We start from the raw sequence: 15,537 nt of genomic DNA, 5'->3' as shown, positions 1-15,537 counted from the left end.
AGCTGAGTTGTCTGAAATCATGATGGACCATGTTGGTTGGACACAAAGGCACACAGCTTTATTTTATTTTTTTAATTGGAATGTGAACAACATACAAAGATACACTAAACAGACCAAAACAAAACTAATACTACTTACAATGATAGAATTGCAATAACCTACACTTACAGTAATTCCAATATAGTTTCCCTACTAAACAATACAAATAAAAGGCACAGCGTTTTATTATTTAAAACTAGCTAAGGTCCTCAATCCTGCGGGTGCTTCTCCACGATTGTCTGCAATAGACGTCCCCTCTGTTTCTTCAGAGTGGCATAAATAATTTAATGCGTTTTCTTTGTGCTCTCTCCTCAGACTCACTTGCGAAAAGGTCACTTCCCGAATGATTTTCTTTAATTTAGTACGGGTGAGAACTGAGAATTGCGAGGTTAAAGAACCATTCTAGGGCTCTTGATTGAGACTTAATAAAGATGTAAGTGTACTGTGAAAGCGAAGGCTGTGTAACGCGTAGATCAATTTCCCCATATCTAAATAACAGTGGGCGCGAGTGGTGAGTGTTTGGGAAAAGAATACTAAGGGAAAGACTAACGGTATCGCAGAGGTCATGAGTTCGAATCCCGTTCAGCCCTGATGTTTTTTGTGGTCAAGAACATCCATCCACACTACGCCGGAGGAATTTAATTTAGGTCAAATAAGCAAATAGAACTGATCTGTTTCCTGTAGTTTCCTTTGTACTCGTCACGCCAAACGTCAGCATTCAAGAAGTTTTAAGAGGTATTAGGGTATTGGGGTATAAGTAGGCTATACAGGTATTATGGTATTAGGGTATTTGGGTATTAGGTTATTAGGTTATTAGGGTATTAAGGAATTAGGATATTGGTTCATTAGCGTATTAAGGTTAGGAGATTAGGGTGCCTAAGGGTGTTAGGCATGGCACGAAAAGGCCGCATTTAGGGTCTTAAAGTATTAGGGTATTAGGATGTTAAGGTATTAGGCTGTTATGGTAATAGGGTATTGGGGTATTGGGGTGATAGGATATTAGGGTATTAAGGCATTAGAGTATTAGAGTATTTGGGTATTTTACGGTATTGGAGTATTGGGGTATTAGGGTATTAGGGTGTCAGGGTATATTAGTATTAGAATATTAGGGTATTAGGGTTTAAGAATATTAGGGTGTTACGGAGTTAGAGTATTAGGGTATTTAGGTGTTACGGCGTTAGGGTATTAGGCTAATAGGGCATTGCATTCTTAGGGTATTAGGGTATTAGGGTAGTACTGTATTGGGGTACTGGTATTAGGGTGCTTGGGTATTACGGTTTTAGGGCATGACTACATTATTAGGGTATTTAGGGTATTACGGTATTAGCGTATTAGAGTATTACAGTATTACGGTATTACGGTATTAGGGTAGTAGTGTATTAGGGTGTTACGGTAATGGGGTATTAGGGTATTACGGAATTAGGGTATTGGGGTTAATTAGGGTATTACGGTATTACGGTTTTAGGGTATTAGGGTATTAGAGTATTAGCACTTTAGGGTATCACAGTATCACGGTATCACGGTATTAGGGTGGTAGTGTATTAGGGTATTATGGTATTAGGGTAGTAGTGTATTAGGGAATTACGATATTAGGGTATTAGAGAATTAGGGTATTACAGTATTAGGGTATTGGGGTATTAGGGCATTTCAGAATTAGGGTATTAGGATATTACGGTACTATGGTTGTAGGGTATTAGGGTATTAGAGTATTAGGGTATTACGGTATTACGGTATTACGGTATTAGGGTGTTAGGGTATTAGGGTATTGTAGTTTTCAAGAGATGACCTTTACTCGACGAGTAAATTTATCCAACTAACAGATTAAATGCTACACACCCATGTTATGAAACTGATTTGCATTACTCACACACATTCCACACACATTCCACACGCATGCATTCCCACGCTCGTTCCACACGGTATTACGGTATTGGGGTATTAGGGTACTAGCGTATTTGGGTATTACGCGCTAGTTGTACGCGTCAGTTTTTCGTTTGTTTTGTGAAGAAAAGTTATGTAAGAAAACTCTTTACTCTGGGTATCGAGTTGATTTGTGAGTTTCCCAAAAAATGCTTAATCATAACCAAACCCTGTTTTTGATAGTTTCTTATGGTTTCTGTTTGCTTGGCGAGTTTGCAAAAGTTTTTGAAACGAAAGTCTGACGCGTACATTCAGTAGCTCATTTGCATAGTGCAGCGCGCGCTCTTTCAAGTCCGAGTCGGTGTTTTCAATTGTCAACAAACCTTGACAAAGATTTATTTCGTGGTCTTTTGTGCCCAGATGCTGCAACAGTTTTCACGAACGCCAAAAGGCTACTAACATCATGAGTGTTTCTTTAACATGCTGAAATTTTACACTGCGAAAACAAAATAGACAAGGTGTTTTGATAACTCAACCAACGAAATCGAAATCGTTATTCGAGTTGATTAAAGAAAGCGTCATCGTAACTTTGCTGATTATTTCTGCTGTATTCACATATTTTCAGCTGAGCTTTTAATATGTTCTCAAACATTTATTAACCTTAAACATATTTAGAAAGTAGAGATATTATATGAGTTCGATGTACGTTTTCACAAAAGTGGGAAGTCCAATTTGTCATGTTTTACTGACTGTGCAAAACACGCATCGGCGGGCGCTCTTATTCATTGACAACAGACAATTATTTTTACACAAACAAAACTGAGCAGCATCTACAGACATAAACTTTATTGTCGCTTATTGGGCCTTGATAAAACATGAAGCGTTGCTTACAATTCAGGCGAAACTCAAACTTGCAATTACTTTTTTTTGTTTTACTTTTCGGTCGAGATAGACTCTGGCGAAATCCTCGCAAGCCTGTGGCAAGAGGAGGGAAACTTTGAAGTCCTGAAACGCTGCTATATCCAAACATACAACCAGTTTTTTGCTGTGGTTTGGAAGAGCTGTTAATCTTCAACATATGTGAAACTTAGAGTGGAGTAATGTACAGCTCATGTAAAAGAAGCATCCGTCGGAACACAACTTGGTCAGCGATATCATATCTAAGCTTAAAGCGGAACATACCTAAATTCGATACTGTCTTACTTCACTCAAACTGGAGCAGCTTACGACGAAAATACTTAAGCAAAATTCCAACAGACGTAAACGCGTTGAGTTGTGGGCCAAAAACATGACAAAATTTCGGGAATTTCGGACGCCATTTCCCCCGCGCGACATCCGCAAAAATCCTCGCAGCATGTACGCGCGTGTGTCTCAGGCGATGGCGCAATTTGTTCTAAAAATAGAATTATTGTCCCATATCATGGGGACAACCCCAATACTAGAAATGGCGCGCGCTTACGGTCTCCGTCCCCGATTATGGCTCCTGGTTATTAGGGTATTGGAGTAGTATGGTGTTTGGGTATTACAGTACTATTGTGTTGGGTTACTAAGGTATTAGGGGGTTAGGGTATTAGGGTGTCAGAATATTATGGGATTAGGTTATTAGCGTATTAGGGTATTAAGGTGTTAAAGTATTGGGGTACTAGTGTATTCGGTTATTAGCGCATTAGGGTATTAGGGTGTTAGGGTATTGGACTATTAAGGTGTTAGGGTATTGGGGTACTAGTGTATTGGGTTATTAGGGTATTAGGATATTTGGGTATTAGGGTGTTAGGGTACTATGCTATTAGTGTATTATGGTATTGGGGTACTAAGGTGTTAGGGTATTGGGGTGTATCACCCATAAATGTAATAAAAAACATAAATGTAATAAACGGCATGTCCCGGGAGGGACTCCCATATGGAGTGGATGGGGATGCTCGTCGGAATTTTGAATTTAACCCCTAAAAGAGACCAATCTGGGCGTGGCCGAGGCTTATGCAGACCCCTAAAAGAGACCAGTTTACAAAACAGACAAATAAAAAGTACAGTGACTTTTAATGATGGCGAATTCGTTTATATGAATTGAGTAAATATAAAGAATCAAAATTCTTTCTGTTTTGTTATTTCTTCGCGTGCAACCCTTAACGAGACCTTGACGGCTAAAAATAATGACGTTTTGCCCAGAACACCCAAAGCAAGACCAAAATCCGAAATTTACACCCCTAAGCGAGACGACGAGCATCCCCGTCCATTCCATATGGGAGTCCCCCCCCTCCCCCCCCCCCCCCCGATGCAATGCATGCAGAAGCGATGACGTGTGCATGCTATTTCTAAAATTGTTCCAATAAAATTGGAACATAAACAGACAGGCTGATGGTTAAGCTTAATTCAAAGTAAAAGTAAGATACAGCCTGTGTGGGAAGTAGCTGTATAATGTAAGTAGCTTTGCATAGTTGGGTTTTGAGAGTCCAAACTTACTTGTTCCCTTTGTTCAATTGTTCCTCTTTGAACTGAATTATGCAATTCACCTTTTTCCCTTTTGTTTACTTTTAGAAATGACCGGCGGTGAGACATAAAAATTTTTATGAAATAAAACAATGTAAAAGAATATTGTGATGGATGTCCCCAAGAGAAATCCAGTGGCGGATCCAGACTTTCACCAATACAGTTTATTTCACGTTTCACAGATAAGTTCAGATGTTTCAGTGCTCTTACACTGCTCTGACAATGCTCATTCAATTGAATTCACCTTAAGACAGCAAAATGTCCGTGCTAAACAGCGCTCACCAATGCGTAAATTTATTGTTGACCCTTGACCTATCGCGTGTGCAACTTGCTTGTAGATCTAAAGTTGTATGTATAGATGATGTGTTCGTGTCATCAGTTTGCCGGTGAGCGAAAATTTATCCGATATTACATGAAGCACAATCTACAATAAAAATCTTCTTTTAAACGTTGAAATTAGAGACACTCCGCGGTACCTACAAACTGCAAAAGAAAGCTGCAAAGGATAAGTTCCTAGTTCCCCGAAACCAAAGATGGCGAATAAACTCTTTCTGCTGATCCTAGAAGCTGCAAAGAAATGAATAAATAATACATCTCTCCGCATAAAGTGAAACGTGTTGTTTAAAGTACATCAACAACATGCGCAAACTTGAAAACAACAAACAGTATTTTCACCGTTTCTCTCTGAAATCAACACCTCATCTTGAAATAACAGACATTTGGCAACGCTAATTACCTCACCGGAAATTAATTTGGAGACAAACTAACTTCCGAGTTAGGATTTCGAGTTGGATTTCGAGTTGGATTTTCGAGTTAGGATTTCGAGTTGGATTTTCGAGTTAGGATTTCGGGTTGGATTGTCGAGTTAGGATTTCGAGTTGGGTTTTCGAGTAAGGATATAGAGTCGGTCTTTTCCAGATGGTTACTAGTAATCCAGCTGCAGCGAAACGGCTAGTTTGTCCGTAAGCCGTCTCGTAGATTTCCAGTCCAATGCAGCCGACAAAAGAATTCCTGTAGGGGTGGGGTTAGTGTTTTGCCTTTGCGCGTAAACAGCTACATTTGAATCACGTGGTGCCAGAACGACCAAAAGGAGGAATAAACCAGGAGCCATAATCGGGCTCCTGAATAAACCTATTAAACATAAGCTCGATCAGATAGCTGCAAGAAACAAAAGAATGTTTCTGGAGAAACGTATGGCTTTCTCGAAGTAAAGCTACGGCGTCTCAGAAGAAAACCGTACAAGGACAAATAATATAATATCCGTGATAAGAATCTACCCATTATACTTGCAAACAGTTCTAATCACAGCCGGCCCGGCGTCACAATATAGGATGCAAGTAAAATTTTCTCGGTAAATTTCATATTTTGTCCCTCGATAGCAAACACTTGGAGACTTTAAAACATAACTTGCAATATAAATGAGCCTAAAAAAGGCATAAACACAGGGCAAATTACAGGGGTGCCGCAAACTCGACGAAGCGACATGAAGATAAGAGCGGAAATCATGGGATGTGTCGAAAACGAAGACCCAGAAACGAAGACCGAAGACCTAAGACTCTGTGGTCTAAAACGAAGACCCTGTGGTCTAAAACGAAGACCCTGTGGTCTAAAACGAAGACCCACCGGTCTAAAACGAAGACCCACTGGTCTAAAACGAAGACCCACCGGTCTAAAACGAAGACCCACTGGTCTAAAACGAAGACCCACCGGTCTAAAACGAAGACCCACCGGTCTAAAACGAAGACCCACCGGTCTAAAACGAAGACCCACTGGTCTAAAACGAAGACCCACTGGTCTAAAGCGAAGACCCACTGGTCTAAAACGAAGACCCACCGGTCCAAAACCTTTTTTTCTTCAGGGAAAGACTATACACTAGGCTAAATTGCTCTCACTTTTGTAGCATATAAATTAAAATGTCATCTGAGCGCGCGACAAACTTGACAGTTGCTTTATCTCAGTCGGTACAACATGTCAACTTTGTGTAACGCAATGAAATTCCAACAGTATAAAAATATACGTTTTAGTGACGATTTTATTTCGTCACCAATATTTGTAATTGATTATATATTGGCCAAGTGTAAAAACGAACAACAGTTACAGAACTGTTGCGGTTTTGATATATGTCAAAAGTGTCATACACCAAACTTGAAAATTTCATTTTAGTCTCATCATACAAACAAAAAATCTTATTACTTTGACTTTTTACAAAACAGGCTCTTCATTTTGTATCAGATCACGTTTACATTTACTTGCGCGCTCAGATGACATTTAATTTATGGGCTACAGAAGTGAGGGATGCATGTGAGAGTGATAACGTAATTTTCCTGGGAAAATCAAATTCTTGCAGCACGTGGTGAATAAATTTGCGAGTCACGCAGAGTGGACCTTTGCGCCTTTATATGATAAGTACAGTAAAGCAAAGTAATGAAGTCACCTTATCATAATTTGCTCATATGCATTTGAAAAATAGAATATTGGTGACGACAAATTATACTAAAATCGTCACTAAAACGTATATTTCTATACTGTTGGAATTTCATTACGTCACACAAAGTTGACACGTTGTACCGACTGAGATAAAGCAACTGTCAAGTTTGCCGCGCGCTCAGATGACATTTTAATTTATGCGCTACAGAAAAGGAAACAATTTAGCCTAGTGTATAGTCTTTCGTGAAGAAAAAAAGGTTTTAGACCGGTGGGTCTTCGTTTTAGACCAGTGGGTCTTCGTTTTAGACCGGTGGGTCTTCGTTTTAGACCAGTGCGTCTTCGTTTTAGACCGGTGGGTCTTCGTTTTAGACCAGTGGGTCTTCGTTTTAGACCAGTGGGTCTTCGTTTTAGACCGGTGGGTCTTCGTTTTAGACCGGTGGGTCTTCGTTTTAGACCGGTGGGTCTTCGTTTTAGACCGGTGGGTCTTCGTTTTTGACCACAGGGTCTTAGGTCTTCGGTCTTCGTTTTTGGGTCTTCGTTTTCGACACATCCGAAATCATGCACACGTGTGACCTCTAAAAATTTTGCTATAGCACGGTCTTACGGCTCAACTCCACTTAAAATTCCTCCTTATAACACAACATGAAGTGCCCTTCATAAACACGAGTGAAGCAACAAAAAGGTCGAGAAATCATCATACAGACAACGGCAAATGTACAAATGTCACGAACCGGGTTGTGTAGGCTTGTCATTTTACACTGATGTCACTGATTAGCCATCGAGTGCCTAGAAATCTAGAAAAAAATGCCGTCAAAGAAACACAAAATAACGAGGTCGAGCTTCAAACAAATAATAAGGATCGAAAAGTACATTACGCCATTGGCTAGCTCTATCTTGACCAATAGCTGTCGTGTTTGGCCTGTCAACCATTTAAATCATCAAACCACTGAAAATTTATTGGAAACCCTGCCAAAAATATCCCGCCAAAAAATCCTAACTCGAAAATCCTAACTCGAAAATCCAACTCGAAAATCCAACTCGAAAATCCAACTCGAAAATCCAACTCGAAATCCAACTCGAAATCCTAACTCGGTAAATAGGCAACCTCATTAATTTGTTGTTTTAACCTTATACCTGTTTTTAATGAACCTTACCAATTTTTAATGAAATTTACCACTGACAAAACCATTATTGCGTTGGACGAAGTGGAACGCAAACCTAATTTTGACCTGTGGCTTTCCAGCGTTGGTTTGCCTGTGCACAGTTATAGGCCGAAAAAACCACATTCCTGTAAGGACACCAAAATGGACACCCCGCTTGATTTTTGCAGGGGCATGTCACGGCCAGTAAACTGGTACCGTTTAATGCTAAGGCATGTGATAAGACATGTGGCGAACATGTGAGTATGTGAGCAGGCCATGTGATCTCGTCTTTCCGATGGATCTTTCCTTGACTTCTTTTCATTCAGTCGCCGTACGGTTCGCTATTATGTGCTCTCAGCGTTAGGTTTGGCGAATTTTTAACGCTTCGACGGTAGCATTTATCGAAATCTGGGGGAACCGTCCTTGTTTATTAACACGACTTGGCTTTGGGATGATAACCATGTGAACAGCTACATTTTGATTGCATTTGTTGATTAGTTCCAGTCGCGACAGATAGCTCAGTCTTTATCCGCTCGAAATTTTATTGTTTGGAATCGGTGGAAAAGTACTCTGAAGGCAAGATCCCTAAGACTACTTTATTCATCTGGGGGAAATACTCGAATTAGTCTCACGGAGTTTATTTACGATAAACGACCACGCGAAACGAGCACGCGATTGCAAATGCTAGCTTAGAATAATGTACGTATAAATTAAATGTTCTATGAAAATTGAGAGTCTACAGAAACTGGCAGCGTCACGCAATGTACCAACAAATCGTGACCTCTTCACTAGCATGGACTTTGACACTATGCATACATGTTGATTTTAGCAATAGACGAAGGTTGAAAGTCAGCTAGTAAAATCATTTATTTACGGTATATATGCGTCGAACGCACTCTCATAATCTCTGATTACTACTAGTCTACAACCACTACAACCACTCTTCCGTTGAGAGAAAATTTAAAATACCACATTTGTAAAACTTAACAAAATACTAAAAAGTGCAAATAAACTGTAACTTGAATCCATTGTCACTACTGTAAACCTTCTGTTTTATTACAAAAATAACCTGTTTTCCATTGTGAATGGTTTTCAGCTGAAAATCCTGTGGTTAAATCACGTCTTCTAGACTCTTCTGCTTGTATTTCACAGACCAGACCTAATTTGCGCTCTTATCATGCGTGACAGTTATTAGCTGTTTTCATTACAGCAAAAGGATTAGTTCTTCAGCGAATTACTTTTTTTAAAGTTGAAAGATACATTGCATTGCCTCCAAGTAAAATATAAACAATAGCATAAACCAGAACTTCCCTCTCACATGACTTGAGTATTCTTTGGCTTTCATGTAAATGTTGTGTAACCCAACGGCTGCTCTGTTTTCCATTAAAGAGACCATCATCTAAGCTACATTAACCAATTCTGATCAAGAAAAAAACTTCAGCTAGCTCACCTTTTCGTTACACTATTCCCCATTGCTTCCTGCCATCTCAACTGGTTTCAAATATAAATGTTGTCTAACCCAACTGCCGCTCTATTTCTACTTAAGACACCATAATCCAAGCTACATTAACCAATTCTGATCAAGGAAAAAACTTCAGCTAGCTCACCTTTTCGTTACGTACACTATTCTCCATTGCTTTCTGCTATCTCAACTGCTTTCACAGCGAACTACTTCAATGCTTTTCTTCAATTCCAGTTCAATTTGACAAATATTTCAGCCCACAAATATGTTTAGTTCAGCCCTAAACAAAGCTCACCGATACCTAAATTTAATGTAGACCCTTGAACTATCGCGTCTCCCACACACATTCTTCGTTTAAAAGCTGAAATCAGAAGCACTCCACTGATCCTACAAACAGAAAAGGAAAGCAGCAAACGAAAAGTTACTCTCTCTGAAATCGACACCCTATTATCTTTAAAAATATTGGCAACACTGATTACCTCACCGGAAATTAATTTGTTGTTTTAATTGTGTACTTTCCATATCGATTCAAAGCCCTCCGCTGATCCTTCAAACAGCAAAGGAAAGCCGCAAACCCTTCATCTATCGCCTGTGCGACGTACTTGTCTATCTAAACTTGTATGTATGGAGGATAGGTTGTTATTGTGAGTTTGCCCGTGAACGCAAATTTAAACAGCGAAGGAAAGCAGCAAAGCCTTCACCTATCGCGGCCTGTGCGACTTACTTGTCTATCTAGACTTGTATGTATGAAGGATATGTTCTTATTATGAGTTCGCCCGTGAATGGAAACACTAATTACCTCACCGGAAATTAATCTGTTGTTTTAACTGTATACTTTCCATATCGATTCAAAGCCCTCCGCTGATCTTTCAAACAGCAAAGGAAAGCCGCAAACCCTTCACCTATCGCCTGTGCGACTTACTTGTCTATCTAAACTTGTATGCATGGAGGATATGTTCTTATTATGAGTTTGCCCGTGAACGCAAATTTAAACAGCGAAGGAAAGCAGCAAAGCCTTCACCTAGCGCCTGTGCGACTTACTTGTCTATCTAAACTTGTATGCATGGAGGATATGTTCTTATTATGAGTTTGCCCGTGAACGCAAATTTAAACAGCGAAGGAAAGCAGCAAAGCCTTCACCTAGCGCCTGTGCGACTTACTTGTCTATCTAAACTTGTATGTATGGAGGATATGTTCTTATTATGAGTTTGCCCGTGAACGCAAATTTAAACAGCGAAGGAAAGCAGCAAAGCCTTCACCTAGCGCCTGTGCGACTTACTTGTCTATCTAAACTTGTATGTATGGAGGATATGTTCTTATTATGAGTTCGCCCGTGAATGCAAATTTATCCGATACTATATAAACCAAAATACAATCCTAAGTCTTCTTTTAAAAGCTAGAATTGAAAACACTCCACTGAACCTACAAACAGCAACTCCCAGAGTGCATTTCGCTTCCCCACAGCGATAAAAAGTGCGCGACAAAAGCGCGACGGACATAAGCGCGACGAAATCACTATCCAAAGGAATTCAGCACGCCAGCATAAAGCGATGACTCACACCATACGTCATCGCTTAATAAAAATTGACCATAAATGTAATACTAACCATAAATGTAATAACTTTTAACCACAAATGTAATAAATCCACCAACCATAAATGTAATAAACTGAACAACCATAAATGTAATACGGCTTAACCATAAATGTAATAAACTGTTTTCAGCTTCACACGACGCATTGTCTTATTTCGTACAGGCAGGACAGGGCCCCCGAAAATCAAATTGGAGGACTCGTTGCTCCAGTATCGTTTTGGTCCAGAGACCAAAACCCGAGAGGGCATCATTAATGTCCGTGCGCAGATTTAGAAATCATTAAGTCTTTATACCAGAAGAGATCTCGAATCGTCCAAAATAAGTGCGCTTGAGGTGTTTGCAAGTGAAAACATTTTGAGACTTTCTGGCTTCGAAAAGAAGAGAAGAGGTAGAAATCCAGGCAAACGTTACCTTACAGAGAATAAGCCTGTTTTAATTTTAAATTTCTTTAACAGAAATCGAGAGAAATCTTGCCATCCGTGTCCGTTAGCAAAGGTCCTTCAAGCCATTTTAGCGGGAGGTAGTGGATGGCTCCGTTTTGTACCCAGTCAATCACATAATAATGCTGGAGGGAGGACAAAACTGCTGGCTTGCAGGAGGGATGGGCGAAGTGGAACTATTTTAAACAAGATTACTGTGCTTTGGACAAAGTTGTAGTCCAGGTATACTTTTTTGAACCAGGGTAGATATATTTGATATTCCACCAGCCACATAGGCCATACAAGGATAAAACACTAAACAAAACTACAGAACAAAACCTGGTTTATTACAACGTTAACTTTTCAAATATCAACTAATACTAAAAGCAATAATTGCTTTTAGTATTAGCTGATATTTGTAAATATATTCAGGTTTGTATTAACATAATAACTATTATAGCCGATAGCGAATCAGTATAAAACTGTAACATATGTGAAAAACAGTCTTTAACAGTGCCTAAGGAAACCGAGATACGCCTTAGTTTTAGGTCCGATACTATTTTTATTTGCGTCTTTAAAAGGTGGGTGGCTAACCACCCAATCCACCCCTGGCAAATGAATTCTAAAAGAATGACTAAGTCTTTAAGTGAGTCGAACAAATGACTGTAGAAGTGCGAACCGGAAGGGATAATGCTTGGCTGTTTTGGTTTTATTTTCGCTTGAAGCCGGGGCGTCCCAGAATTTTCTCACTTGCCTGTGAAATTACTCTAACAACCTCAAGCTTTTCAAATGCATGAAACTTTATCAACTCCCGGCACTTCAATTAAGTGCACTTAATTTAGACCAGGCGAGATTTCGTCTCGTATATAGACTTGATAGTCATACTGTAAGTACTTTCCAAATGTTCGCACGGACTACGATGATCGCTTCTAGGGTTTTGGCCTCTGGGCAAAAACGGTGCTGCGGGAAATGAGTCCTCCAAATTGATGTACCGAACCCCTGTCCTCCCTGTACACGTACGTAGCCTGTTCCAGGGAGCGGGCCAGCGAGGGAAAAAAAACGAGTGGGAATAAGGCATCTTCGTTCACCCACGACTATTCGAGAGCTTGGAAAAGGCCACCCTGTACTGACGAAATAAGGGAATGGCAGGGCTTGTGGCCCCTTAACTCAGAGGTAATAGGCAGTTTATTACATTTATGGTTAAGCCGTATTACATTTATGGTTGTCCAGTTTCCTACATTTATGGTCAAATTTTATTACATTTATGGTTGGTGGATTTATTACATTTATGGTCAGTATTATACTTATGGTAAATTTTTATTACAGTTTATGGTTGGTATTACATTTATGGTTTTTATTACATTTATGGGTGATACATTGGGGTACCAGTGTATTGGGGTACCGGGATATTAGGGTATTAGGATATTAGGGTATTAGGGTGTTAGGGCACTATGCTACTAGTGTATTATGGTATTGGGGAATTAAGGTGTTAGGGTATTGGGGTACCAGTGTATTGGGCTATTAGGGTATTAGGGTATTAGGGTATTAGGGTATTAGGGTATTAGGGTATTAGGGTATTAGGGTATTAGGGTATTAGGGTATTAGGGTGTTAGGGTATTAGGGTATTAGGGTATTAGGGTATTAGGGTATTAGGGTATTAGGGTATTAGGGTATTAGGGTATTAGGGTATTAGGGTATTAGGGTATTAGGGTATTAGGGTATTAGGGTATTAGGGTATTAGGGTATTAGGGTATTAGGGTATTAGGGTATCATGGGATTAGGGTATTAGGGTATTGGGGTATTGAGGTGGAAGGGTGATGGGGTACTAGTATATTGGGTTATTAGGGTATTAGGGTATTAGGGTGTTGGAAGTTTTTCAAAGTCACTTAAACCCGATAAACGCCAATATTCAGTTTACAGTAGAGATGCCTACAACAACTATGGGCAAGAACAGCATAGCCTTCTTGGACACTAACAACACCGTTAATGAGGATGGTAAGATCGAGGTGGGTGTATACCGAAAGGCCACACATACGAGCAAGTATTTAGACTTAAATTCACACAGCCCAGCGCAAAGCAAGAGAGCTGTCGTTAAGACTCTAATGGACCGAGCTAAATGCATTCCATCAACAACTGCACAAAGACAAAACGAGAAACGACGTGTTATTAGTGATCTAAAAGCTAATGGTTATCCCGAGAGCTTCATCAAGTCAGTTGGTGAATCGAGCAGAACAAACACGCAACCAAGACCCCAGGAGAATCCAAAGGCATACGCGTCGATTCCATATGTGAAAGGAGTGTCGGAAGTGTTCGACGCATTTTGAGCCGCGAAAACATCAGGACAGCTTTCAAACCAGTACAAACATTGGGAAATGTTTTCAAAAAGCCCAAAGACCGGCCGACAAAAGAGCAATTAAAAGGCATTGTGTACAAAGTGACCTGTAGGACATGTTCTTTCACGATGTCGTGGAAAGCAGAAGAAATTGGAAATCTCGGGGGACCGAACACAAGCCCGGAACCAATGGAAATGTCAATTCCGCAATTAAACAGCATGCGGAAACCGGCCACGATATACATCCTATTTACGCCAACATTCTTGAAACAGGTGTGAGCGGCAAGAACAAAAGACTGTTTCTGGAATCCTTGCACTCTTTCCTAGGCAAAAACTCCGTAAATGAAAGAGCACCTGTCCCAAGGGTTTACGCGTCACTGGTTGCCTCCCTAGGGGGCAACGAACAATAACGTCCCAGCTTATTAAAAATTCTGTGAATCGCGCGAAATCATCATTCTCTGAAGAAGACCGTAGGAGGCGGTCGAAAATTTAGAGACAATTTTACTTTTTTAGATCTGTTTTAAACGTTTTTTAAAGAACTATGAGCACAGATCGCTTAGGGTGTTAGGGTATTGGGGTATTGAAGTGTTATGGTATTGGGGTACTCGTGTATTAGGTTACTGGGGTATTAGGGTATTGGAGTTTTAAGGTGTTCAGGTATTGCGGTACTAGTGTATTGGGTTATTAGGGTATTACGGTATTAAGGTGTTAGGGTGTTGGGGTACTAGCTCAGCAATCCAGCAAGTCAAAATGGGATCCTTTACAACAAGATCGATGGAGATAAGAAGAGCTCCAGGTGATGAATATGGATGAAAAAAGTCATGCGAACAAATGGGAACGATAGTATGCGCTGTGGTATTAGTGTGTGGTTGGAAGAAATTAATTTGCCGGAGTATTTAGTGAGTATTCAAACATAACTTAACCAGACCACCTACAAGTATATGAAACTATAAAAACAACGACAACAATTTTATTCACAGACACAAACAACTAAACTTACTTTTTAAACAATGTAAAATAATACAAACATTAAACAACAGAAAAAATAAACGAGATATTAAATAAACAAGATTAAAAATCTGCACGTGTAATGACGGGGCGTGAGAAATATGGCCTCGTCAAAGGGGGGAGGTACATTTTTAAAATCAGAATTGGGAAGGGGGTTTAATTTTTATCTGAAATACTTTGGGGGTTTCAGTTTTGAAACACTACACTTTTTTGAAAACCACGGGACGTAATAAACGATCGGTCCCCTAAATGGAAAAAATGAACAACAGCAAAACGTCTACTCTTTATTTGAGAGACTAAAATGGTACAAACAGGCCAAATGTCGCCAACACCAGCTAGACATGACCGTTCAGTTTCAGTTCTAAGCCCTAATTCATATGGCAAAAGCTCAGTTCTGTCTAAAGAAAGCAGATTATCGCCACAATGCAAACGGCGTAATTGCGGGGCTAAATGGCGACCCGTTACATCTCAGGGCCGTTCCATATACGATAATGGACGAAAATTGTTGGACTTGCATCTTCAATGACTTACTGATGACCTCGGGCAGACCTCTTTTAGACAGCAGTTGTTGAAAGCTAAATTAACCAGCTCCTTCTCTGAGTCACCATGCGAACTAAAATTCAAACACGCGACATTCGAGTGTAGACTGGGCTAAACTTAAAAACACAAATTTAAAAAAGGGGTTGGGAGGAGGTGACAAGCAGTTCTCTACACGCTTTACAAGCTGCCGCATTTAAGAAGACTTAAAAAGAAAAAAAGATCACCAGG

At 39.9% G+C, this 15,537-nt stretch overlaps 2 protein-coding genes across 3 annotated transcripts in view; one reads left to right on the top strand and one right to left on the bottom strand.

Moving 5' to 3' along the window:
* Positions 1-13,129: 13,129 nt before the first annotated feature.
* Positions 13,130-13,927, top strand: LOC149112064 (uncharacterized). The gene has a single exon (XM_089289711.1). The coding sequence runs from the start codon at positions 13,355-13,357 to the stop codon at positions 13,751-13,753; it is 399 nt and encodes a 132-aa protein (XP_089145837.1). The 5' UTR covers positions 13,130-13,354; the 3' UTR covers positions 13,754-13,927.
* Positions 13,928-15,033: 1,106 nt separating this feature from the next.
* Positions 15,034-15,537, bottom strand: part of LOC110047861 (N-acetylglucosamine-1-phosphotransferase subunit gamma-like) — a 31,565-nt gene continuing 31,061 nt past the window's right edge. For both annotated transcript variants that reach the window (XM_020753607.2, XM_089289707.1), the window contains exon 11: positions 15,034-15,537. This exon is cut by the window's right edge and continues 976 nt beyond it. The gene's annotated coding sequence lies outside the window, so the exon portion shown is untranslated.

The sequence above is a fragment of the Orbicella faveolata genome, unplaced genomic scaffold, assembly GCF_042242905.1.
Source record: "Orbicella faveolata isolate gen_17 unplaced genomic scaffold, um_ofav_v1 contig_2, whole genome shotgun sequence".
NCBI lineage: Eukaryota > Metazoa > Cnidaria > Anthozoa > Scleractinia > Merulinidae > Orbicella > Orbicella faveolata.
The sequence above is the reverse complement of the archived record's forward strand: the minus strand, read 5'-3'. Positions and strand labels throughout refer to the sequence as shown.

Bases quoted from the DNA above. Each gene is read 5' to 3' on its own strand.
- LOC149112064 (XM_089289711.1), top strand. From the start codon at position 13,355: ATGCCTACAACAACTATGGGCAAGAACAGCATAGCCTTCTTGGACACT.